Source organism: Sesamum indicum, linkage group LG3 (assembly GCF_026168435.1).
Source record: "Sesamum indicum cultivar Baizhima isolate 11 linkage group LG3, ASM2616843v1, whole genome shotgun sequence".
Taxonomy (NCBI): domain Eukaryota; kingdom Viridiplantae; phylum Streptophyta; class Magnoliopsida; order Lamiales; family Pedaliaceae; genus Sesamum; species Sesamum indicum.
In genome coordinates, this window is record NC_142659.1 from 28,849,675 (window position 1) to 28,875,363 (window position 25,689).

The window sequence follows — 25,689 nt, forward strand, 5'->3', positions numbered from 1 at the left end:
TTACTATTTCTTTAGAATGATTGAAAAAGTTGATTGTAATTATCCCAATATGAAGAAATGATGCCAAGGATTGATTCTTACAATTCTTGACTCTGTTGAGATATTTGAAGCCTGAGAGAAAGCAGCTTGAAATTCACAATTCTTTGATATTCAAGGCTTGATACTCACTATTCTTTGATAATTATTCTCCAAATCAAGATAGATTTACTTCACTTTCCGTACAATTCTTGTTTGCTTCTGTAATTTTTGGCTATAAACGTAAAGGCGTAAATCACACGAGAAAAGTAAAATATTAGGACGAGATAATAAATGTGGATGATCCACATGGATAAAAGTAAAAATAAATATACAGTTTATGCAAATTTAAGAAGAAAAAACCACACACAGATGCATATTTGAGACATGACATGGATAAGATCCAGACTAGATCCAATTATTTGGACATATATAAGTAAGATTTAATGGGGATTTTATAATTATTATAGGTATTTATTGGATATAAAATCTGATAGAATAATATGTGCCCAATTACAAACCTTTGGAGATGTGCATATTTGACATGTGATTAGTAGCACATAAATCTAAGGAATAATTACGCTCCATTCTTTTAAAGTTTGGTGCAATTATAGTAGAATCTATATACTTTAAAAAATTATATTTGATATTCTTGATATTTGCTTTTATCTAACAAACAAGTCATCTATTAGTCAATATTTACTAAATTTGTTGATTTGAACAAAAGAAAAGAATAAAAATTTTATATTTACCATCTATTGACTTATTATTAATTTATTGCAGGTCAAATATTTTTTTTCTAACTAAATTACCCTTATAACTGTGAATATATACATACCTCCTCAAATGTATTTAATGTTAGAATATGTATAAGGGCAATTTAGTTATAAAAAAATTTATTTGAGTTGCAATAAATCAGTAATAAGACGATTGGAGGTAAATATGAATTTTGATCATTTTTTTTATTAATATCAGTAAATTCGGTATATTTTGATTAACAGGAAAAATTATTTGCTAAATGAAAGCAAAACTCAAAAATACTAGATGTAATATTTGAAACTACATAAAAGTTATGTTTAATTATATTAAATATGAATAGAGAGGGGTATAATTATTCCGAAATCTGACTCCCTGTGTGAACTCCCAGTTCAAGTTTTCTTGTGCAGAACTACTAAATTGTTCATTTTAATGACCAAAATAAACATATATTAAAGTATTTACAGCCAATAATGTAATGCATGAAAGCCAAAAATTCTGCAATAATGACTCATCTTTTGGTATATTACAATTTACGAGAAATTGGTGACCACTTTCTGCAGAAGCTCTCATCGCCATAATCATAACCGGACACCATGCTTAAGTCACAAATACTAATCATAATGAATAGCAAAATCCCATCATTAGTTTCTTCTTTTTCACAGTATAAATAATACAACCTCTGCCCATCACAGCAGTTGTAATAAGATATATAGCTTAAACAAGAAAATTGTCCATAATTGGAATTTTACATGATTATCAGAGGAACATAAATTCTTGATATTACATGGCAAGGGGAGATTGAATTGAACTTACATCAGCACATTCCGCTGGAAAAACTGAGTCCATTACAGAACTCTGAACTGAGAGTGCTAAACACTCATTTATGACTATATACAGAATCAGAGAGACTAGAATCAACTAAAAACTCCTCAATTTGGCTGAGAATCCGACTTACTACTTTCGATTTGTTTGTCCCATGAAGACTAGTCTAAAATTTTCTGAACAGGGAAACACCTACTGCAGTCCTTATAAATTCCTTACTACTACATTGTTGACATTGCCATCATGTGATCGTCCCAGTGCAGCAACCTTGGCTCTGTAAGCAGCAGCTGCAGCTGCTGCCACTGCATTCTTTACCCTGTCATCCTGAGGAAGCTCACAAGTTTCACTAACGGAGCCGAATCTCAGCTCAGCAGGAGGAATGAAACAGTCTATGGATAGACCTGGAACATTGAATGCTACTTCCTCGATTGTCCAAGCTTCTTCCATTCTAGTCTTCGTGTGGCTCATTGCCGTTTCACCAAACCTGAAAAGGGTAACCACAGATCGGCCAGAATGGGCAATCATGATACCCTCAATGGGCCTGTAATCATCGAGAAATGAATTGATTGTCGTCTCCCAATACACAGCATCGCCCCCATTGGATTGGATTCGGGTCAAGTGGGAGTCCTCCAAATGCACAAGAAGCCCAGTTTTCTGGCTGAAGTAGCCAAACAAAACATGCCTTATGATCTCTGCAGGTCCTTCGCTCCTAGACTTCAGTGTATGTGGATCAGCACAAAGTTTGAGAATGAAGCAATCTTCTCCATTGATCTTTTTCTCCCCAGTGCACCTAGCATTCACAAACATGTTTGCCGTTGTTCTTGGATCCAGACCCTACACGTCAAATGAATGTCAACTTCCAAATTGTAATAACAAACTACCATCAGAAGATATATCTTGCAGCACTAATATCACGAGGAATTTACCTGGAGGGCACGACGAAGAGGTCTAACGGGCCCTTTGGCAGCATGTGCACCAAGCCATGGGGTATGGCGCCACACGAGCTTCCCGTTGCAGCCAGCATGAACCTTGCTACCTCCAAGTGCAAGCTCCACATACCACATGTCGGGATTCATTTGCCAGAGCACAAACCCGCCAGATTCAGCTGCTTTTGAGGAATTTTTGTTCTTTATGACCTTTGTTGCCGTCTCGATATCAGAGGCCAACATTTTCACCTTTCCCATTGCATAGGCATTCTGAATTGAGTTTTGAAGCTTATGCCCTCCAGACGCTGCAAGATATTGCTGCAATATGTACTGGGCAGAGGACGTCTCCTGTATAAATATTTCCAAGAAAATCAACCAGTTGAGAATCCAGAGAAATTTAAACAGTGAAAGATGACAGAAATCTCAATCAAAGGACCACCATGTGAAACACAATCTATTGATATCCTCATTTTCCTGATTTTTGAAGAATTAATGAACACAGCGACTGTTTACCAACCAACCAAAGATGTGGTCAGCAGTCTTCATCCACATAACATCATTCATCTCTTCTCTATTTCCATATTTCCCACTTTTAGCGCTCATTTATATAGAAACCAACAAGCCTACAAATTCAAGAATCCTACTATATAAAAGAAATTCACCAATCTCTTAAGAAGATTCAATGAATCCCATCCACAAAATATCTATTGTGTAAGTCTACAACAAATACATACAAAAAGGAAAGATTAAAAAGCAGACAAAAGAATTAAATAAAACTGAGACTATAAACAGCAGATGAAAAGTTGCAGCTAATATTTTCACATGAAACCAAACAGTTGTGAGAAAGCATCTCAACATTCTTTCCTTCAAATTCAACCATTTCACCACACAATGACACACCAACTTTCCAAAAACGGCCTTCAAAAAAATCATTGTCCAAAAACTTTGGTCAGCCTTTCTTCAGGAAAAGAATAAAATATCCAAAACCCACAATAAAAACAAAAAAACCAGAAAAGAAAACAGACTTGAAAAAGGAAAATGTGAAGAGGAGACTAACAATGGGGGTGTCCTTAATACTGAGGTGAGGCAAAGGGTCGCTGTTGCTAACGTGCACTGGGGCTAGCGGCGCACCAAGTACACCCAGAAGCAGCCTCAGATCGGACCTCGAGTAACCCGGCCCGGCAATCGAAACAGCAGGAGCCCGACAAAGCCAGTGGGCCCACCTATCGCCTCTGGGGTCCCCGGAATCCGACCCGTTTGGATCCGGACCCTCCCTCAAAGGCGATAGGGTCTCAACCCCCGGCCTCAAACTCCCCGATCTCGATATGAACATTTCTGGTGGGCCCACACTACTACCTCTCCTCCGGCGGAGCAGTCCCGACCCAGACGGAGACTGACTCCGACCCCTTCTCGACCGAGCCGGCGACAGCCCACGAACCACTTCCTCCTTCAGAGCCGAGAAGAAACCCTGCTTACGCTCCATACTCACAGCAACCCGACCCAATTGACACTGCTCCTGAATGCAAAGAAGCAAAAGGAGGAGGAGAAACAATGAAGAGAGTGAGAAAGAAAGCGAGGAAACAGAAATGGGAGCTGCAAGTAGAGAAGTGTGGTGAGCCTCAGCAGCAGCAGGTGGGAGAGAAGAAGGGGACAGAGAATGAGGAAAAGAAAAAGGGCATGACGTTTACAAGAAGCAAAACACTCTTTATTTCGTTTTGCGGTTATATATAAGAGACAGATTACTGATTCTTCATTATAATTAAGAATTTAATTACTCATTTGTGTGATGGATATTTTAGAACTCCGACAGTCTTTTCCAGTCTATAGTGACCAGAATACCCTTGCAAAAGGGCAAAAGGATAAATATAGGTCATGAATTTATACTTACATTTACTTTATAGTAATTTTTCCTTTATTTATCTCTTTAATTTAAAATTATTTATTATCTCATATACGATTTCAAATTATATATGTATTTTTTATATTTATATTACTCGATTGAATATACTGCATAAAAGATTTATGTTTTTTCTCAATAAACAACCTATGGAAGTAGAAAATCATAAGGACGACAATCTAAAATACAGTTAGGGACATTAAGTTTGTACGCGACCTTTACGTATGATGAATTAACTAGTATCTTCAAAATAACATTTATTAAAAATTGAATAACGAAAATCTACGAGGTATTTTTTACGCTTTAAATTAAATTCTTGGTATTCTAAAAATAATTAATAAATTAGCACATGTAATATCTTTTGAAATGTGAATATTAATTCGTACAACTGATTAACTTTGTATTGCTTGATATTAACAACTACGTAGTTACCATTGCATTTGGTATGTTAAGTTGTTGAAATCCTTTGAGAGTAATGAAACGTAGGGTCCACTTAAAATTATTGTACAAGTGTTGGTGGAGTATGATAGCATCCGAGGTTGTTCTATTTCTATTTTTCTTTAACAATTTCTTATTACTAATCATTAATACCAATTCATTGTAATATCCCAATTTTAGGAAAAGTTAATAAAATGTAAAAAATTGAAGTATTTGGTATTTACCAATTTATTTGTAAAATTATTTAATTGTGGTGATAGGTGAGTAGATTTTAATTATTATTGGGATGGGATACTTTTGAAATATACAAAAAACAATTAGAGCAAAAAGTCATAAAGAAGTTGAATGTATTTAAAAGTTGTAATAAGGACCATCTCACCAGTTTACAGTTTTTATTTTAATTTAAGAGAAACATAATGAAAATTCGTATTTCAAAACACCTTAATTAATCCAAGTTATAATTTGAAAAGCACCTAACTTAAGTTTTTGCAAACACCCTTAATTGTAAAAAACCGAGTGTATTGAAATTAAATAAAGGACCAAAATTGATAAAAGTTATTGAAATTACACATAGATGTACTACTCTCTAATTTTTTTTATCTTAATTATGTTATATTATATAATAGTAGTATTATTAGATATTTTAAATAATTAAATAATAATTAAGTCACTGTATTCAAAATATTAATTCTGGTGATGGGTCCTAAATTAATTAATTGGAATACCACACTTTTGACCAAAACAGAGGAGTGTTTTCTCGTTGGGGGTTTTATTAATAGTTTTCAGATTAATGGACTTCCAATTGCGTGTGCTACTTTAGAAAAGAATGAAAATATTTTTTTTCTAATTTTTAAATATATTAATTTTCCTTATTTTGGGCTGTAGGTTTAATTGGTAGACAGGCTCCTACCAGTTGTACCCGCATTACTAGATAAAAGTACCCAATCCCTGCGTCTATCACGTCCAAAATTTTTATCTCCGCCTTCGCCTAACTTATAATTGTAATAAAATATAAGTGTATATATATATTTATTTATTTAAGTAGGAATTATATCAATATTTCTTGAAATTCTATCTAATTATATAAATATTAGTGAAGTTAGCTATATTTTAATCATAAAAAAAGAACCGATCTACTTTCTAAAATTGATGCATCTTTTATTATATCTACACATACAGATATCAAAATTGATTCGATACATTAATAATTTTAAATCAAAATATATGTTTAACATGAATAAATAAATATTATTAAAATAGAACACACATTTACGTTCACGAGATTTGAATTCATAATTTTGTAATTTTACAAAATTTTGATTTAACAACTCGCGTTAGACCTCATTTATGTTTAACGAATTGAATTAGGTACTAAGAGACCACGTTACAATTTATAATTTAATCTATTTCTCCCACGATTGAAAATCAACAATATCTTATCTCATTGCTCTGCAAATATAAATTTATAAATATGAATCTTATCAGAAAAATTAATATTTATCTTGTTTTATTTGAATTTTATGTAAATTTGGAAGGATTTCATTATTTTTATGTAAATTTATAATTCTATTTAATATATATTTAACTATTAATTAGTATTTTGATATAACAATATAATTATTGATCTTATAACCAGATGTCCACCTTAAAAAAGAAAAGGGGGGATTAAAAAAATAATGGAAAAAATGAGAGTAAAGTCAAAGTCAGCCACTAATAAAAGAAATGAGATTCTCAAGGGATTGATTCACTGACAGGTACAATGCCAAATAGGAAAAACAGGGCAAGATCACATGCTCTTCTTGTACACCCAACTCATTATTCCCATCAATTTCTTTGGAATTTATATATATATATTTGATTGTGTTTGTGTGTGTGTGTGTGTGTGATATGATTCTCTTTTAACTGCTATCAACATTAAATCTTTCTTGAAATTATGAATCCTAGTCTCCTAGGTTGCTCATTGCAGCGGATGACCATTCTTGGCTTGTAGGGATTTTGGAATATTATTGAGGAGGACAAGGGGCAACCACACAAAAACCATGCTTCAACTTGCAAACAATCCATGTATCATTTCTCAATATTATATGTATTTGTAGTGCAATAATTTTGTTTATTTTTAGATATTAATGTAATGATTTTGAGAATGACTGACAGTGGGGTCAATTGTTATATCGAGCATTAACTATGATTCAAATGATATTGATTGGCATTTATCGATATTTTACATCACAAAAAGAAAGAGCATTTTGCAATATTACTCGTTTTTTTTTTTTATAAATTAAAGGACGTGATTATAGAAATATATCGATCTCCTATTAATGTTCAATTTAAACTATGACTATTATGTAAAATAGTAAAAGGTGAGATTGTCATCACAGTCTCGTTAAAATGTAAAGTAGACCAAAACAACTCATTATAGTCAAATTATGAGTTTATGATCGTAGCTTAGTTTGAATATAGATTAATTTTTAAAATTTTACAATAAGTTGTACTTAAACTATTACCTCATATCCCGTCTCCAGGTGGTTCCAGGTAAATCGATGGTTGATGAGCTTGAAAATCTATGAATAACTAAACCTCGAATTTTTAGGCAGATTTAGCAAGTTCTCATCCAACTGGCATATCTCAATCAATATTTATTTAGATCATCAATGGTTTATTTTGGATAAACAGCCAATTTGAAAAGCTTTCTTATGATGTATGAAACTCGGTAATTGACCTATGATCCAAATCTGTACAAACCTATAAACAGGAGTATAGAACCCTTGTACAGTCATTTGGTAACATCGTTTTTCATTCTAAACCTCACTTATTCTCCATTTCTCTCGATTTTTAAGCTATCTTAAACCTATTTTATACTCCACATGAATATATACACCTTTTCATCATCTGACACCATTATTCTCACTTTATTTCAATTTTTTCTTTTTTTTTTCTTCATAATTCGTTATTGACTTAAGCATCAAAGTGCTCCTCGATATTTGTGGCGTGGACAAATTTCTGGTACACATAGTATGTATAAACTTGTATAAAGAAATTACAATAGGTTAATACAATATTTATTTTGTTGTATGGTGGCCGGTATAAAATCAAAGTCCTGTACTAATTATTGTTACACCCGAATAGCTAATATTACCTTGGGAGATAGTATAAAATTTGTCCTAAGGTTGCACCAAATATGAATGACCATTATACCCTTGAAATAATAATAAAAATAATCATAATGATGATGATAAAATAATAATTAATATTTTATAGTTATTATCATTATTATTATGTGAATAACAATATTAATAATATTAATAATAATATTTTATTATTGTTATCATTGTTATTATGTATATGTTATTATTATTATTATTATTTTGTCTATTAAATTTTAAAACAAAGGTTAAAAAGTAATTTTTTTATAAAAAACATAGATACATCAAAGTAAATATTTGATAGAATTTATCCTGTTTTGATAATATATATATATAAGTAAACACCTAACTAATTATACAAGACTTTTTTTTTATTCTTTTAATAAAGAATAATTTTTTCATTCATTTAATATGATTTTTAAAGTAAACGAGACCTCAACACGTGGTTATATATGTACTACGCAATACTTCCTATGTGTCCATTTTACTACATTATAAGATGAAGGTGTTTAATATTTTGGTATTATTAACTTTTTCAGTTGTTGAATTTAAAAGATTGATGAGACAAAATAAGAGACAAGTAAAGGTCAAAGGAAGATGATAAGTGGAAGTGGGTTTGGACTTTGATGCCGCAAATGGCGGGGGGATAATGTCGCTTAATTTTGAATTGTCGTTTGACTACTGCCTAATAACACTGTCTGATTGAACTTGTGACTAAATTTTATTACCACCAAACACACAAATAAAAAAAATAAAAAAGATAACTTGTGACTAAATTGCAGGGACCCTTCAAAATCGCAAAAAAGAAGCTGTTCATAGTACTGTTTTTTAGTTTTTTAAAAGATAATCGAAACTCTCCAACTCCCTGAAGCTTGAATTCGTGTTCTATCTTTCATGACAACGAGGTGCCGTCAAGAATGATGCAGTAATATTTGAAGATTGGAGGTTTTGGTCTTCCATTTGACGACTTCATGTCTAATTTTTCTTTTGGAGAATTACAATCATGTGGCAGCCACCTCCAATGCTTTACTGCCCTACTCTCCAAGAGTTTTTGTTTACACTCAACTTTGTGTCTTGCCAAAACATTACCAAACGTTCGGTACGTTTTAGGACTGTTTTTGGGACGGCCCAAGAAAATAATTAGACAAAGCCTATCAGCATACACCGTTATGGTCCGGGATTTAGTAGACGAAAGTTTGCAATAAAGGGTACAAGTTAATTACAGTAAAAATTGAGTGTATTTAAAAATAAAAACTAAAAGCTAAAAAAAGTGACAATTAGAGTGCTTGAGAAAATAACTTAACATTAATAATTTGCAAATGTTGATAAGGAAAGGAATTGTATATAGCCTCTAGATTAAATCAACTTAATTTTAAGCAGTTCCAGAGCTGAAGTTGAAAAAACGAAACCGCTATTTTCAACAATGAGTTGATAGTATTTATTTGAAGTATTTGCAAACAACTGATTACAACTGAGCAACAGTTGCTGATATTTCAATTGTTTACGATTGAGACCAATTAAAAGTTGGTGAGTTCTGACACAGTGACGGGACGATCACATCCTTATATATTCATGATCCCATATGTGAATTCCGTCAACGTAGGGAGGTGTGGCCTCTCAATTATGAGTACCGGACCGGAGCAATTGGTTCTGTTCTCAAATTAATCTCTCATAAGAATTGGCATATAACTATAATTTGCAGGTTAATTCGAGGCATCGATCCCATTAAGGGATTGCCTGTAACAAGATGGATCCAAGCCAAATGCAGGCCACCCTCTTACAACAAGACATATTCAGACAATAAACAGAGATGAGCAACAATTAAACCTAGTTAAGGATTTGATCCTCAAGTAGAAAACAAAGATAACAGATGACGAAATTTAACAAGATATCATACAAGAGTAGCACTTCATATTTACATTTCAATGTTTTGAAGCCATTTCGGCAGACACTTATACATCAATTGAGTGCAGCAGCATAAAGTGCATGTAACATTTATACACATGAACAAACAATACACAAATCATGCATTTCATGACATAAGTAAACAGATAGATATGCAGGCGTCATAGGTCGTTCTAACAACGTTGCCTGGAATATCCATAAGCCGGTTTCAGAGGAGAAGCAGAGCTATAGCTGAAGAATTGAGGAAGATAACTGCTGCATCGTCGTCTGGGGTTATCAAAAGAATTCATGGCGGGTTGGTTTAGGTACGCATATTTGCTCTTAGTCCACCTGAGTTATTAAGTACTCAAAGATGTTAGCATAAAGTCTCAAATCCATACATAAGTGCTAGTTGCTCCTAAAGGCAACTAAAGTTGACTTGAGCACATTGTCAGAATACTAAGTTGTTCTTTCCAATTCATAATCATCTGTTAGAATTATTTCTTTGAGGGAAATTGACTGTTAATGAAGTTCTTACCAGTCCTTTATTCCCACCCTTATCTCTTTATTCTCGTACTTTTCGGTGTCGTTGCTCCGATCATCCTCCTTTAAGGATTCTTCAAATTGCCGGTAATCTTCATCCTGCACATGGGATCTTTTTAGACAGAGGTGCAATGTTGAAGTTTCAGAATGCAACTATTCATCAATAGGACATCAATTGCTGAAATTAAACATTTATGTAACAGTGAATTGTACTACCAAAAGTTCATCAATAAACAACGACCTAACTTTCTTGCTTAATAACCAAATTTACCGATAATTTTTTATTAAAATAACTTTTCAGGTAAGTCACTCTTATCTAAATTTAGCGATGAGCTTTTCCTTTCCGATTTTGCAAGAAAAATTACCAATCAAAGTCTATGCTAATAGCAAGAGTATATTCATCGTTATCAATAAGTTTAAAGTCGTGAGTTCGAAATCCACGAGACGTTTGAGTATGATAATACCAGACTCAACGACAACACGTAATCAATAAGCTGAAAGTGTTTAACCTTAAAATACAAAAACAGAGTAACAGAGGGACAACCTTGGATGGGATGATATGTCAGAATCCATCCTCCGGATAATTAAAAGTCGCTACTGAATTCAAGTAAAAGCGCCAATCATGAAAGAACACTTACAGAGAGGTTGCGAGCCCTGAGGCGAGCTGCAGCCTTCACGGCGGCGTAGAGGTGATCTTCCTCCACCATGCGCCTTATCTTCCAGTAACGAGCGATCTCCTGATTGGTCACGCTTTTTACTACAACAGACGCAGCAGCCATTTGTTTCCTTAAACTACGAACAAGATGATTCTGTATCAGTGGAATAGGAGATGCAGATGCAGATGTTGCGTACTTTGGTGGTTGTATTAGTGAATTTGCAGAAATTAAGTCTTATTTATTTCAAGTTTTATTTGACTACGAAAGGAACAGTAATCTGATGTATAGAATTCCTATACAACATTGACTTTGCCGCTATTGCTTGTACGTACGGGTGCCGCAACAAATCAAAAATTTACTTGTGAGGAATCTTGATGAATTATTGAAGTGTAATAATAATAATAATGATATGTTTTTGTCCCATTTTCATTAAATTTATTTGATCCTGTCTAGACTTGCTCTTCATTGGGTTTAAGGATTATATATCTGCTCTCCAACTATGTGACCTGACAAAATGCGAGGTTATGGCGTCAAATTTCATCGAATATAAGAATATTTATTTTATTTTATATAAATTTATTATAATAAATATTTATCTTTGAGCTCAGTTTATTATAATGTGACTTTATTGGACGTTATTAGTTGTAATAACTATTCATCTAATTTAAAGGGAAAAAGAAAAAAGAAGAAACAGTGATGTATGTGAATAGTATCTGAGAATGAGACATATGTTAAGATTATTTATATCACTTCATATTTATACAAACGGGATGAATAATTGAATAATAGTTATTGTCTTAATTTATGTATGAATTAAAATTTATTTTTTATCTTAAAAAATTGATCAAAATAATGATTTGAGTATTATTTCTCATAATTATATATATTTGTTACAACCCAGGAATCACAAGAAAATGAAATAATGAATATATGGAAAAGAGCAGAAGATTAATGCTGGGAGGGAGATATTAGAAAAGCAAGTAAGTATAGGGGTATTGGAATCCAGATCAGATCAGATGACAAGACAGCTATTCCGCATAATGATTACAACAATTACAGTTACGTCCCTATAAAAATATTATATTACTGTTTCTCAAAATCTTAAAATTATAGTTTACCTCATAAAAAAAATCTTAATAATAAATAGGGCCCTCAGAGACCCATTATGAACTGGCCTCATTTATTATTTTAACTTAATTATAAACTATAATCAGATAATACATTTTCTTCAAATTTGAAAACTTACTAATACTCGATTGTGTTTGGCACTCACTCAAAGTTAACATTAAGGGTGGCAACTTTGTTGATTTGGGTGGGATTCGGCTGTCCCAATGCAAAACTCGTCGCTCCCTGGGATGCCTTTAATCTAATAGACTTGCTTATTTTCATACTTTTTTTATTTATTCTATAAATATAAATAAAATTAACATATCAATTATAATAAAAATTGTTCATGCCTAACTCAAATATTACCCGCACCAAAAAATCGTTAAAAATTAGGTTTAAAGATAGGGTTAATTATATTTTATTATTTGAATTATAACTATTTTTATATTTTGGTATTTATAATTTTGTTGTCAACTTACTATCTCAACATACAAAAATTTGCACTTTGTCATTTATAATTATTTTCCAACCAAATTTTTTGTCAAAAAAATATTACGTGCAGTGCACATATAATATTTAAGGGTTATAATGATATTTTTTTCACATATGCACCACATGCATGGACCAAAATTATAATGATTTGTACAGATTAAAGACCAAAGGCGTGCATCGAAAAATTTAGGAACAAAAAACATAATAATTTATAAAGATGAAGTATCAAAATTATACATAAAAAAGATTAAAAATCAAAATCGAATTTAACCCAAATATAGAAATTAAAAATGTAGTTTACCCTTGGAAACCTCAATCTCTCCTTGTTGCCGATAGCCCCCGACATCTCACGTGAGAGCGTACATACAAATGGCCCAATTGCCCTACCAATTAACAATATTACAATTAATTGTTTCATATTTTTCTTTAAAAAAAGAAAATAAAAAAAAAAAGGCCACGTCTTTGATTTGGTGATATCATCTTCCAGAATGCTCTAAAGACGAAACCCATACATCGTACCCATGTGGTGCCCACACAACATGGTATGATGGCCAAAGTAAATAAACCTACACAGATATTGCTTCTTTCCACGCCCTCCCTCGCCTTTCTAACAAACTACTCCTCCTTCCATGTCGTGTTTAAAATAAATATTTTTTTATATTTTAAAAATAAAAATTAATAATATTATCAGTACAATAAAATAACATGTATCGTAGTGTCACAAATAGCAATCATTAATTTATGAGGGAAAACAATTTATTTATTTATTAGTATAGATAATAGTGATTGTGATTTATGAATGATAAAGATTATTACAGTAGTAGTCCTTATTACAGCTGGACTGGGCTTTCACAAAAAATCTACTCTTCACGCAACCCCTACTCTTTTCTAGGTAATTATGTCTGTCCATTCTCTTGCGTACATTCTACCATCTAACAACCAATTTTATCTAATCTATACATATGCTGATTTATGTTACACTATAGTAATATTTTAATTAAGGTTTTTATGTTCATTTTGTATCATATGTTGTTATAATCAGTTTGTCTAGGCGTAGTATGTCATGTGATGTGGAGATGATCTGATACAAAATTGTAAAAGTATTAGATAAAGCGAACAATGTGTGATGCGGTGATCTACTTTACTTATTTGATGCATTCTCTAACGTTTGATCACCAGATGGGCTGTCTTCTTCACTGTTAATTCAGTCACTTTAGCCAACACTACTTTCACTCTCACCCACCATTAATAAATTCTCCCACCGATATGATATTTTCTTACCCAAACCACAAATTCGGCGGTATCAAACAGCAAATATAATATACTTGTCATATAATGTGATGGGTTATTTTTTTTGAATTGTATATTAATCACACAATAAGTTTATTGTACTTGCCATATAAATTGATTCAGGTCTGACCAAATTCAATTCGGGATAGAGAATTTCACCCAATATATATATATATACATGGTGATTAGCCATTGCTCTCACAAGCCTGTGGCTGTAACATCCAATCCCAACTTCACATTTGATTTTATCTTCCAAAGATGAAGGTGCAGCAGCTCTTGTCTGCAGCATTGATATTGCTTCTTCTCACTGATCTTGTCCTCATCACCTCTTCAATCACACTGCCTGCAGCTTCAAGTAAGTCATCATCACTAATGCTACCGACATATTCCATCATTTTTCGATCTTTACGGGGACTAATTCCTTAATTTGGCCTGCTTAGTACTTAAAACGTTGTACGTTTTTCGTTATGTTGTCTCCATCTTTCTTGAAAATCTGTATTTGTGTTAGTAGTAATTATTTTGATGAAAATTTGTGGAAAGGTGATTGTGATGAGAAATGTGGAGTGAGGTGTTCAAAGGCAGGAGTGAAGGACAGATGCCTGAAGTATTGTGGGATATGCTGTGCGGAGTGCAAATGTGTGCCTTCTGGTACTTATGGGAACAAGCATGAGTGCCCTTGCTACAGAGACAAGAAGAACTCCAAGGGCAAGCCTAAATGCCCTTGACAGAATTCAAATACATTTTAATTCACCCCCTGCCCCCTTATTTTGTTTGCTTTAATATATACAGAGATAGAGGTGTTGGTTTTGAACCAAACAAGGCACAAATAATAACGTTGTCTGCTTCAGGGGCGATCTGCGTATTGTATCTCTTTCTGCAACGTGCATGCTTTCGTGCACTGATTTTCACTATCTACTCTATAATATATGTAGTGGTGTTTTGTTTATGAAGGTAATATTGTTATCTTGTTTGGGGAAGTATGTTTAATTATTTTGTTCTTTAGTTTAAGTTCAATTCATTTTTTCGGTGATTGATTGACCCTTTTTTTGGACGATTTGATGGTGAAAAATAGTGGAGATTGGGTTTAGTTTTTAGTGTGGTTGTGGAGATATGATGATGAATCGATGAGTTTTGGTGAAAAAAATTGGGAAAGAAAGAAAATGAAATTAGGACAGAAAGGGTACATTGGCATGTGAAGACCATAATTGCGACAACCTAATCAAAGTGATGTCTGACGAAAATGTAAAATTTGATGTTCGTTGGTTATTTCAGAACCGGAAGGACCAATCACGATTCTTCAAGTGGGGGAATCAATTCTTAGCTTTATACTTAGATGTCATGAATTCAAAATTCACTGAAAACATATATCTAAGTCGACCCACAATATTATCCCTGTAAGAGTAAGCTGATCAAGTTGTGTAATTGTTCCGATCAAACTTTTGCAAATGTAATGAAAATTTTCTTATGATTTAATCCAGCCTGATCACAGACAGAACAGCATGAATTGCAACAAGTCCCATCAGGAACACATACAAAAATCTACAATTTGCTTCTACTCACAGAAAAACACTACATGTATCCGGACAAAATTGATTAGTAATGAACTTATTTACATCCACCAGAGGGAATGAGTACAGTACAATGGGTATGTGGAATTCTGATTACAACAGCACCTTCATTTGGCAGAGAATGTTGCCCTTGTCCATTCTGTACAGAGAAAATTACCTCCTGGATGTATCAAACAAGAATTTTATCAGTTTTCATCTGGCTCCAATTTATTCCCACAATGTGTGGTTGAATACAGCTGCTACCGAATTTAGATGGATGAACCTACCAAATTCAGCAAGTTAAGTAAGAGATCATTTCGGGAAAAACTTCTTCGTTTCTGCAGGGAGCACTGTTCCGAAATGCTCGTGTCTGCATCAGTTATTTGGGGTTGACAAGACCGATGTAAATGATTGGATTTCAATATTTCTCAGCCGGACAAGAGCTCCTTTGGTGGCTTAGTTTCCAGAGTAACTAAAACTCTTGGGTACAAATTGGCTTAGCCAATTGGAAAGCTCACTATTACTATGTGAAACAAGATACACTATGAATGCTACATACGCTGCTGTCCCAGCAGAGACGAGGAAACCGAACAACAGCCCATTGACTTCGGAGAGGAAGAAGTGGAGCAAAAGATATCCGTTAATTACTATCACCAGTGCAGCCACTGTCCATGCAGCTCTCTACAACACAACCGAAATGAAAAACATATGATTAGAGACTCATCTCTACCTGTTCAAGAATGAGTAAAATATAATATTATGAGTTGTTTCGCTAAAATCTCCCAAGTTACAATCAAAGACTAGCAACCGTTGAAGCTCGAGGTGCGAGGGGTATTATTGTATATGCTCATACTGAAATAGGTGAAATCCCAAGTGATAGCATGACTTATTATGCAGCCTTACAGATTGTGAGTTGGAGAATTGAGTGAATTAAAAAGCACAGCCTTCACTTACAATGCCCCATTATATCAAGCCAGGGCCACCATTGACTGAGATATTCAATTGGAAAATAGTTTAAGATGATATGTCATTAGAAGCAATAAATAATCAAATAAAAAAGCAACTAAATTTTCATCTGTTGACCGCACATCTCATGAGAACTAGCAGTTCTGAAGAATAGACCTCTACATATCAATAAATTCAAACTGGCTTGCACTAAATCAGGAGGAGATGAAATATCAACTTACCTCAAGGGTGGGGCCAATCTTAAAGACTCCCATCACCTGCTCCTTCGACACCAAGGTGAGAAGTGGGATGAGAGCAAAAGGTATCTGTATAGACTGTAGCACATTGAGCCATTCATTTAGTACATCTAACGATGATTCTGATTTGTTGAAAACCAGAGCCACGACTATAGTTGGTATAATAGCACAACTTCTAGTAATCAACGCCCTTACTGACTTCTTTAGACGTAGATTAAGAAAACCTCCCATTATAAACTGTCCAGCGTACGTGCCGGTTATTGTACTACTCTGCCCAGCGGCTAATAATCCAATACCCCATATATACAGAATAGGAAAGAAACCCCCACCATATTTCTCCTCAAGATATTGTCCGGCATTTACTAGGCCTATACTGTCTGCTTGTTTACTTCCATAAAATCCCTTAGCAAAGACGGTCGTCACGAACAAGTTGATCATGAAGGAGACGAGAAGGGCAGCCGAGGACTCGATGGTGTAGTAGTTGAGTGCCTCCTGGACCTGACCTTTCTTGTTAGGGTCAATTGTCCTTGATTGTACTAAAGCAGAGTGCAAAAAGACATTGTGAGGCATTATTACACAACCCACAACTCCCACAGCTTGCCGAATTGTTCTTGAGCTAAGTTTTGGAACCAAAAGACCTGTTACGAGCATGATAATTCAGTTTCATACCAAGATTTGCATGGGACAATACCTTCAGAAAAGTTTTAAGTTATTCCATTTTATATTTAAATTTGCAGCACATAGTTAAGCATCTGACCAATTAAAAGCTCCTTTGTACTTGGCTTAGCATCAGCAAACATCCAAGCAAATGATAGCGCCATAGTTGAAATCAGAACAGCAAAAACAGCTTCCAACTTCCTCACGCCATAGTTTTCAAGAAGTAAAAACATAAAGCTGTACAACAATTTCAAAGAAAACAAATTCAGTGCTGAACTCGTCACATAAAAGACAAACACATACACATGCGTGGCATCAACAAACATAAAGTCGCAAGTAATGGTGGTTTTCTGAGTATGAAAACACCCAAACACCTAATGGCTTTTAAAAAAAAAAACACTTTTTCAGATAAATGGACAAACTTATATGTTTCTCTGACGCAGCTAGCAGCATTAGACATAAAGATAGCAACTTCCAACAGTAGAAGATTGAAGATAATAATCTCTATCACAAAAGTGTCTATGATGCAAAAGTGCAATCATTTCCACCAGACGTGAAGTCAGTGACTTGTGCAACAACTGAATACATATAGTGCCAAAGTAAAGGTGGCTTCCACGACCACGTCCTAAAGAACCTTGCATACTGATAAAGACTCTTTTTCTTGAAAATAATCAAACTAATGCTCTTTAACCAAAGATAGCCCATCAAATCACCTCCGGAATGACAAGTTACTGTAAATAAGTAAAAGAACAGTGTAAATCAGAGTCAAGATCATAAAAATTCAAATTTAACCCAGCTTCAATTCCCTAATTTTACCGCGAATAATCTAGAAATACATGAGAAAGTATTGATCTTGAAAATTTAAAAATGCAATATACTTATAATATTTGTATTTACCTTTTCTCTAATTCAGTTTCAGTTCATAAAAGAGTTGGTTCACCCAACCTTTTTGTAATCAAAAAAGAAAATTTTGCCTATTCTTTCTTTCCTAAAATAGAGTACTTAGGCAAAAAAATAAACACCAAAAAACTTAAACAAGCCCGAAAAACATACCAATCAGAAGCAGTAATTAGAACACCAACCCAAAGGGGTAGCAGGCCACGGCTCAGAATCTGGATAGCGATCGCACTTCCAATTACCTCCTGAATGTCTGCCCCAATCAACGCTACCTCCGCCATGAACCACAAAACAATCCCAGCCCAATATGGGTACTCCTCACGACAAAGCTCCGCTAAATGCCGGCCGGTTGCCACCCCTATTCTCGCCGACAACAGTTGAATCAACAGGCCCATCGCCGTGGCCCACATCAACAGCCACAGTAACGAGTAACCCGCAATTGCCCCCGCCTGAAGATCCCCCTCAAGATTCCCCGGATCCAGAAATGCTATGCTCATCAAAAAACCCGGACCCGTGAATAGCCAGAGCTTCTTGAACGAAAACGGCGGCACGCTGGAAGAATTCGGGGAATCCAATTCGAAATCGCCGATCAGGATCTTCTCGCGGGCCTCGTACGCTGCTTCCTGATCGTCGTCCTCGAATCTTTCTACTGTTTTAATCAGAACGGCGTCAGATGAGGGGGACGCCGACGTGGGCAGTAGACGGTGAGATTCATCTTCTTGCTCTCTTTCAACTGCTTGTAGCTGTTGTGATTCCGTGTGTGAATTCGGCGCCGCATGGTTTTGCTGTGGGATTGAGTTCATTGAATTACTCCGGATTCCAGCTATGTTTTCCTTTCAGCTCAGGGGTTTTAGATTCTGAGCGGCGGTGGCGGTGGGGTATGGCGGAGCTGGACGGAATTCGGTGGTGGTTTGTGGCGGGGGTTCTCGAATTTATAAGATTATCAGACCAAGTACGGTACATGTACGTGTACAGTAATAGGCTGTTCTCGCAGGGAGATATAGCGTGGACCATTCATATATCGACAGGTTGGACGTCGCTAGGGGTATCGTTGTCATATCGGCCGAGTGGGGGTGATTTGGTACTGCCGTGCAAGTGGTTCTTTGGTGCACCCACGAGAAAGGCTTGTCCATAATTTTGGCTGGTTTATAGGGAACGAGAAGAGATCGTAATGCCAATATAAGCAAACTGAGTATACTCCTAATAAATTGTATTTGGTCTGAATTTCTTATCGAAATTAATTATGTTTGAATTTGACCTAATTATTATTAAACCAATTAAATTTAAATCGAGTTTAACTAATTCTAATGTACTGATTAAGATAAAGTCTGTTGTAAAATATAAGAATATGTAGTAATTGTGCATTAAGAAATTAAGACAATAGTTAGAAATTCTAAAGTTACTTAGAATTTGATTCGATTAAATTAAAGTGAATGAGGAAGTCTACTTATATAAATTGAAATTGTATCATTGAATGTTCATGTACAATTTTTCATTCGATTGAACTTGTTTTGCAACCAATAGAGTGCTTATACAGAGTAGGACTCTTAAATCTTGAATTTACATTTTATTACAAACGTAGATGTTTGTCCGATTTATTCAATTGTGTGTTTTTTTATTTATTGATTATGATGAATATATGAATTATTGATTGCAAATAAAATTTTATAATTACTGCTTCTTCTAGTACTATTTTGTTCTATTAATAATTCGTTTCAATTGATTATAAACGTGAAACTTGTGGACAATGAAAGCTCATCAAAATTCGAAGTCACGATTTAAGTGAACTTATCAAAATATATATATATATATATATATGTCATCAATTTATAAGATACTTATGTATTTTTTTGGGAAAAATGCATTTTTAGTCCCATATAATCAAAGGTGTTATACTTTTAGTCGCACATATACAGATTTAGCATATTTGTTCCTATAAATTAAAAAATTGTAGCACTTGGGACAAAAAATACTATTTTATCCTATGAGATCAAATATGCCACAACTTCAAATTTTATCAGATAAATATGTAAAACTTTTCTTGAAATTTTCATTTAACTTCTGTACATAAAAATCAAATAAATTCTGTAATGTCGAATAACTTGACAAATCATAATTTTCACATAAACATAAACTCTTATATTGATCTATTACTTGAAATTACTTGCAGATCAGCGAGAACTCTTTAAGTGTAGATTATCCCCTCTAGCCTCTCCTTTCAGATCTTCTTGATGGTTAAAAGTGTATAGAAGACTATGGAATTACGTAAGACCTTTTTTTCTTACAACCATTAGTCCAACCTTTACAATTTTTTATAAGGTAGAGGAGAGGGTATCTTGACCCTTGGTTGTAATCCAATTTAATGCTAATTTAACCATCAAAGTTAGACCTTTCAATTACCACCACAAAATATCCTTAATGTGGACTCTACACTTTATGTCACATGGACCACAATGATTGTAATGTTAAAATATTCTAACAAAATATACTACAAATTTTTATCCTATGAAATAAATTGTGATAACTCATAAATTATATGTCCAAAGTGCAACACTCTCTATTATATGCGATAAAAAATATAATATTCCCGTATTTTTTCCATGTAATTGTCTATGGATAGACAGGACCAGCAAGTTTATAACACATTGTTGCCACACTTGGCGCAGGATTTGGCTGGGAACTTAGAAGTTTGATGTTAGGCAAAGTGTTGGTAAATCGGTTAGCAGGGCATTTAATTTTCTCATTCATCTTCTTTTTTATTTTTTCTTTTAAGAAAAATTAAAAGAAAAGTTATAAAAGTTGATTATTATTTTTTTATATTAGAAATTTATCCCGATCAAATTGGTTTGTCTTTTCTTTTTTGAAATGGTGATTATGTATTCAATAAACTAATACACATCAATTCGATCAATAAACACGTAGTACAGTAGATTGATATTTTACAATAAACTCGCATTAATAAGACAAATATTCATTACAACGAACTCACATTAAGTAGGATAAAAACACACGCATACTATAAAACTTGAACCCATAATTTTAAACTTTTTCCGCACAAAGTATCACAAAATTGTCTTCATATCACTATTAGTTAAAATTCATATTCTTTTTTTATAGTAGTCGTATCTACGAACAATTGAAAAATATTTATAATTTTTGTAGACATTATGATATTGATGAATAATACTCGTCATTTTGATGTAAAACGTTAAGTGCCCATATTCAACGTATCACGTATAATACTATTAATTAATAAATATTTATTTAAAAACATATAAATCACAGTAATTATTTGTTAGTATTATTGAATATGGTAGAAAAATAAAAAAAATAAAATTGTAATAATTTATAAAAAAATATTCATTACTCTTGAATAAGTATTTCATTATTATGAATTAGATATTGTAGTGTAGATATAAAATAACGATTAAATAAATTTAGAATAATGTAAAAGAATAGCATATATATATATATATGAAATAATATTAAAACAAGTCACGATTTTCTTTTAGAATATATATATATAATTTTATAGTAAATAATCGAATTTGTATATTATTTGCAGCCTCTAGAGTTCTTACTTTTTTCTCTTCTTCCGGCAATGCGCTACTTGTCGCACATGACCCCCACCAGCTTCCAACTTCCCATGTGCAATTGATGTAGTCTCGATTAAGATTATATAAATTTTAATTATTAACTAGTAATTAATTATAATATCAAATATTTATAATTAATCAATAATTATATAGTAGATAAATTATTACTATTTAAAATAAATTTGATATTGAACTTCGAATATAACCATATAGTCACAGTGTTTTAATTCTGTCGACTAAACTATGATTTAAGAACGAAAAAACATGTATTCAAACTATCAATAACGTGAGTTTTTAAGTTTAACTCCATTTAATTATTTTATAATTATTTTCGATTTCTTGTATTTACATGTGATTGAGCGAAAACGATAGAATTTTAAAATAAATAAAAAGTTACAAGGTATATGCCTTACATACTTTTTTTCGCATATATTGCAATATTTATAAATTTCAAGTGGAATATTATAATTTTCAATTTAATAATAATGGTTAGAATAAATTTTATAGAAAAAATTAAAAATGTTTTTATTTTTTGGCAATTAAATCAAAATCACGATTCGTTTTCTATAGAACATTTAATTATCACTCTTTTTTTATTATTTTTCAACAAATATTCTCAACTTATATTATCAATCATTATCTTAAAATTATTCAAATTCAATACTTTAACAAAAATATGAGCAGCGATGTAGCTGTTTATTATTATTTTTATAAAATAATCTTACAAATAAGTAAAATAAATAAAATTTTGGTTCGAAATAGTTTGGGATAATTATTTGACATATTTGAAGTAAATTAAATCAAAAGCAGATTACCCAAATTAACAATCAAACAAACAAGGCCCAAACCAAAATGTAAACCGGGAAACCCACTCCGAATCGCCACACTCTCCAATTTCAAAACTTTTTCCACGCAGCGCGCGTCAAAAATTGAGCACAATCTCAAAACTCAAGATTGAAAAGGAAAACCCGCACCTCGAACCAAATTGAAAACCTTTTCAATTTGGGTTCAAGATTTTCATCTAAACCCCCGCTCGCTCAAAAAATTTTCAAATCACCTCTGTCGATGGCGCTACTTATCAGACCATTTCCAGCTTATAAACTCAAACTCCATTTGCTCCCTCCCCACAGACATTTAAGTCCTCCTCTCTCTGCTTCTCCTGTGTAGTTTTCTTGGAGTCTCCATTTCGAGTACTCTGCAATGGCTGACCAAGAAAACTGCATGAGGGTCACGCGCTTGGCGGCGAAGAAGAGAGCCGCAGAGGAGGCTATGGCTGCCCAGCAGAGTAAGAAGAAGAGAGTGGTGTTAGGTGAGATTCAGAATGTTGTGCAGGATGTGGGTTTGGGCAAAAATCTGAAGCTTGGTGGTCAGAATGAGAAGCCGAAAACTAAGCCTAAGAGGAATGTGAAGAAAGGGAGAGGGGCAGCGAAGGAAACGAAGAGTCTGAAGGTGGAAAGTGATCCTGGGATTAATGTGGATGAGAAATGTGACGACCCGCAGATTTGTGGAGCCTATGCTTCTGATATATACGAATATCTTCACAATATGGAGGTCCGTGTTGATGGGGTTTACTTTGTTTTATATTTTTCTGATAATTCGTTGAATATTGGTTTTGATGAATATTCTGTTTTGTTCACTTAAGAGTTGCGGTGGTTTGATTCTTGAATGCATCTGAATTTGGTTGAATGACGAGGTTTGATTTGGGGTTGAAAGTGAAGTTTGCTTAGATTGGATTCTAGGAAGAGGGTTCTGTTGATCTTGTTAACTTCTGCTTTTGGCTTTCCTTGTGTTTAATTGGCGATGGGAATAGGGCATTGAAGTATTGGTCAAAATACTATTCATGTATATCCACAAGTGTATTGAGAAATAAGTCGCTGATTTAATTCTGTGATCTGATAGATTTTGATACAGGGATGTTTATGGTATTTTTTCTCTTGGTAAATTGGTGAATGATTAAATAAATTTATATACTGAGATATTGATGGGCAAACTGCTGTACCTTAAAATCAATGCCAGGTTATGAACTCAGCAGAATTTTTTGGAATAATAGATTATGTTTCTTCTGGGAATTTATAATAAATCTGAGTTTTTGATCCAGATGGAGGCTAAGAGAAGACCATTGTCAGATTACTTGGAGAAAATTCAGAAAGATGTGACTGCAAACATGAGAGGGGTTTTGGTAGATTGGTTAGTTGAGGTGGCAGAGGAATACAAGCTTCTTCCAGACACATTGTATTTAACAGTTTCCTATATTGACAGATTCTTATCCATCAATGCTATTCATAGGCAAAAACTTCAGCTTCTTGGTGTTTCTTCAATGCTTATTGCCTCGTAAGAAACTTAACTTTGGCTATAATCTCAGCATTGAAAAATCCTTTTGTGTTCCATCTTTTGTTGACCTGTTCTTGAATTGTTGTGGTGGTTTATAGGAAATATGAGGAGATTAGTCCTCCGCACGTGGAAGATTTTTGTTATATAACTGATAACACATACACTAAGGAAGATGTTGTGAAAATGGAGGCTTTAGTGCTCAAATCCCTTGGATTCCAAATGGGCAATCCTACAGTGAAGACATTTCTAAGGTAGGAGACTGGCCCTATAGTTTTGCTGTTCCCAATTGATATATCGTAATATAATTTGGCCTGAAATGTCTGTTCTGTTTTTTGTTTGATCTTGCAGAAAAGTCACCAGGATTGCTCAGGAAGACTATGAGGTAGCGTATGCATAAAATGTAGTCTTTAATTTCACTATCCTATTTTCCTTATCTGAAAATGGTGTTTCTCATGTATATATTATCTACTGCAGAGTTCTAGCTTGCAGTTGGAGTTCTTGGGTTACTACCTAGCAGAGTTAAGTCTGCTGGATTATGCATGTGTGAAATTCTTGCCTTCCTTGGTGGCTGCATCAGTTGTGTTCCTCTCACGATTTACACTCCAGCCAAAGCAACACCCTTGGGTATGTTTAATTCTTTTTGTACTGCATTTGGGTGGTATCATTTGGATTTGAATGAAAGATTTGGAGGATGGCTTAAAATCCATAAAAATTAAGCAAAATAATGTAAAGTTACAATGAGAGTTATCCAAACAAGAACAGTTACATTGTTATGGATTTGAAATCCTTAGTTTTTGGACCATGAATCCAAACACAATGTTCAATAATTTTTGCCTTATTGTTTGTAAGCTAAATGAGGGATTTGCCTTCCACAGAGTTTGGCTCTACAGCTCCATTCACGGTATAAAGCTGCAGATCTCAAAGAATGTGTCTGCATCCTTCAAGACTTGCAGTCAAGTAGAAGAGGTGGCTCTTTGGTTGCAGTGAGGGACAAATACAAGCAACACAAGGTTTGTTAATTCAACCTCTATACATGTTTAGTTTGCTTCAGTTCTATCAGTTGCTCGTGTTGTAACTTTGAAAATGGTTTTCTGGGAACAGTTCAAATGTGTATCAACACTGTCCTCGCCTTCACAAATACCAGAGTCCTTTTTTGATGGCACCAGAGATGAGTAATCAGGGACACGTGATGAAGGTTCAAAATCACGGAACTGTACATAAAGCGATCAAGTATAATACACGCCTCTGTACCAGCTTGGTGGAATGTTCCTTAGGATGAACCATGTATTGACTACTCCATGAAACTGAAACTACTATTTGTATTTACTAAAATGAGTAAAATTACTAACATAGGCTACCATAGATGTTGCTATGTAGGTTTTCCTCCCAAGCTGCAGTAGCTAGGAAGCATTTGAATACTCACACTGTAGTTGTATGATTCTTGTTCACATACTTAAAAGTTTCTCAAAATTGATTCTTGGTTTCAA

The 25,689-nt window shown here is 33.7% G+C and overlaps 5 protein-coding genes across 6 annotated transcripts; 2 read left to right on the forward strand and 3 right to left on the reverse strand.

Moving 5' to 3' along the window:
- Positions 1-1,438: 1,438 nt before the first annotated feature.
- Positions 1,439-4,233, reverse strand: LOC105159124 (uncharacterized). Its single transcript, XM_011076079.3, has 3 exons — positions 3,580-4,233; positions 2,523-2,870; positions 1,439-2,430 (listed from the first exon to the last, which is right to left on the reverse strand). Exons 1-3 carry the CDS (start codon positions 4,003-4,005, stop codon positions 1,801-1,803), a joined length of 1,404 nt encoding a protein of 467 aa, XP_011074381.1. The 5' UTR covers positions 4,006-4,233; the 3' UTR covers positions 1,439-1,800.
- Positions 4,234-9,871: 5,638 nt separating this feature from the next.
- LOC105159125 (uncharacterized) lies at positions 9,872-11,380 on the reverse strand. The gene is made up of 3 exons (XM_088878401.1): positions 11,066-11,380; positions 10,423-10,526; positions 9,872-10,235 (listed from the first exon to the last, which is right to left on the reverse strand). Exons 1-3 carry the CDS (start codon positions 11,204-11,206, stop codon positions 10,079-10,081), a joined length of 402 nt encoding a protein of 133 aa, XP_088734527.1. The 5' UTR covers positions 11,207-11,380; the 3' UTR covers positions 9,872-10,078.
- A 2,768-nt stretch (positions 11,381-14,148) lies between these two features.
- LOC105159126 (peamaclein) lies at positions 14,149-14,922 on the forward strand. The gene is made up of 2 exons (XM_011076082.3): positions 14,149-14,327; positions 14,513-14,922. The coding sequence occupies exons 1-2, from the start codon at positions 14,231-14,233 to the stop codon at positions 14,695-14,697; spliced, it is 282 nt and encodes a 93-aa protein (XP_011074384.1). The 5' UTR covers positions 14,149-14,230; the 3' UTR covers positions 14,698-14,922.
- Positions 14,923-15,502: 580 nt separating this feature from the next.
- On the reverse strand, positions 15,503-19,371 carry LOC105159127 (metal transporter Nramp2). 2 transcript variants are annotated; one of them, XR_847558.3, is made up of 5 exons: positions 18,432-19,371; positions 17,479-17,615; positions 16,707-17,359; positions 15,807-16,200; positions 15,503-15,700 (listed from the first exon to the last, which is right to left on the reverse strand). XR_847558.3 is itself a non-coding variant. In XM_011076083.3 (4 exons), exons 1-4 carry the CDS (start codon positions 19,076-19,078, stop codon positions 15,976-15,978), a joined length of 1,662 nt encoding a protein of 553 aa, XP_011074385.1. In that variant the 5' UTR covers positions 19,079-19,371; the 3' UTR covers positions 15,503-15,975. The 2 variants fall into 2 exon arrangements, 1 of the variants encoding a protein (XP_011074385.1); XM_011076083.3 differs by having other exon boundaries at positions 15,503-16,200.
- Positions 19,372-22,814: 3,443 nt separating this feature from the next.
- LOC105159128 (putative cyclin-A3-1) lies at positions 22,815-25,689 on the forward strand. The gene is made up of 7 exons (XM_011076084.3): positions 22,815-23,422; positions 23,970-24,202; positions 24,301-24,453; positions 24,551-24,584; positions 24,677-24,826; positions 25,078-25,212; positions 25,304-25,689. The coding sequence occupies exons 1-7, from the start codon at positions 23,072-23,074 to the stop codon at positions 25,376-25,378; spliced, it is 1,131 nt and encodes a 376-aa protein (XP_011074386.1). The 5' UTR covers positions 22,815-23,071; the 3' UTR covers positions 25,379-25,689.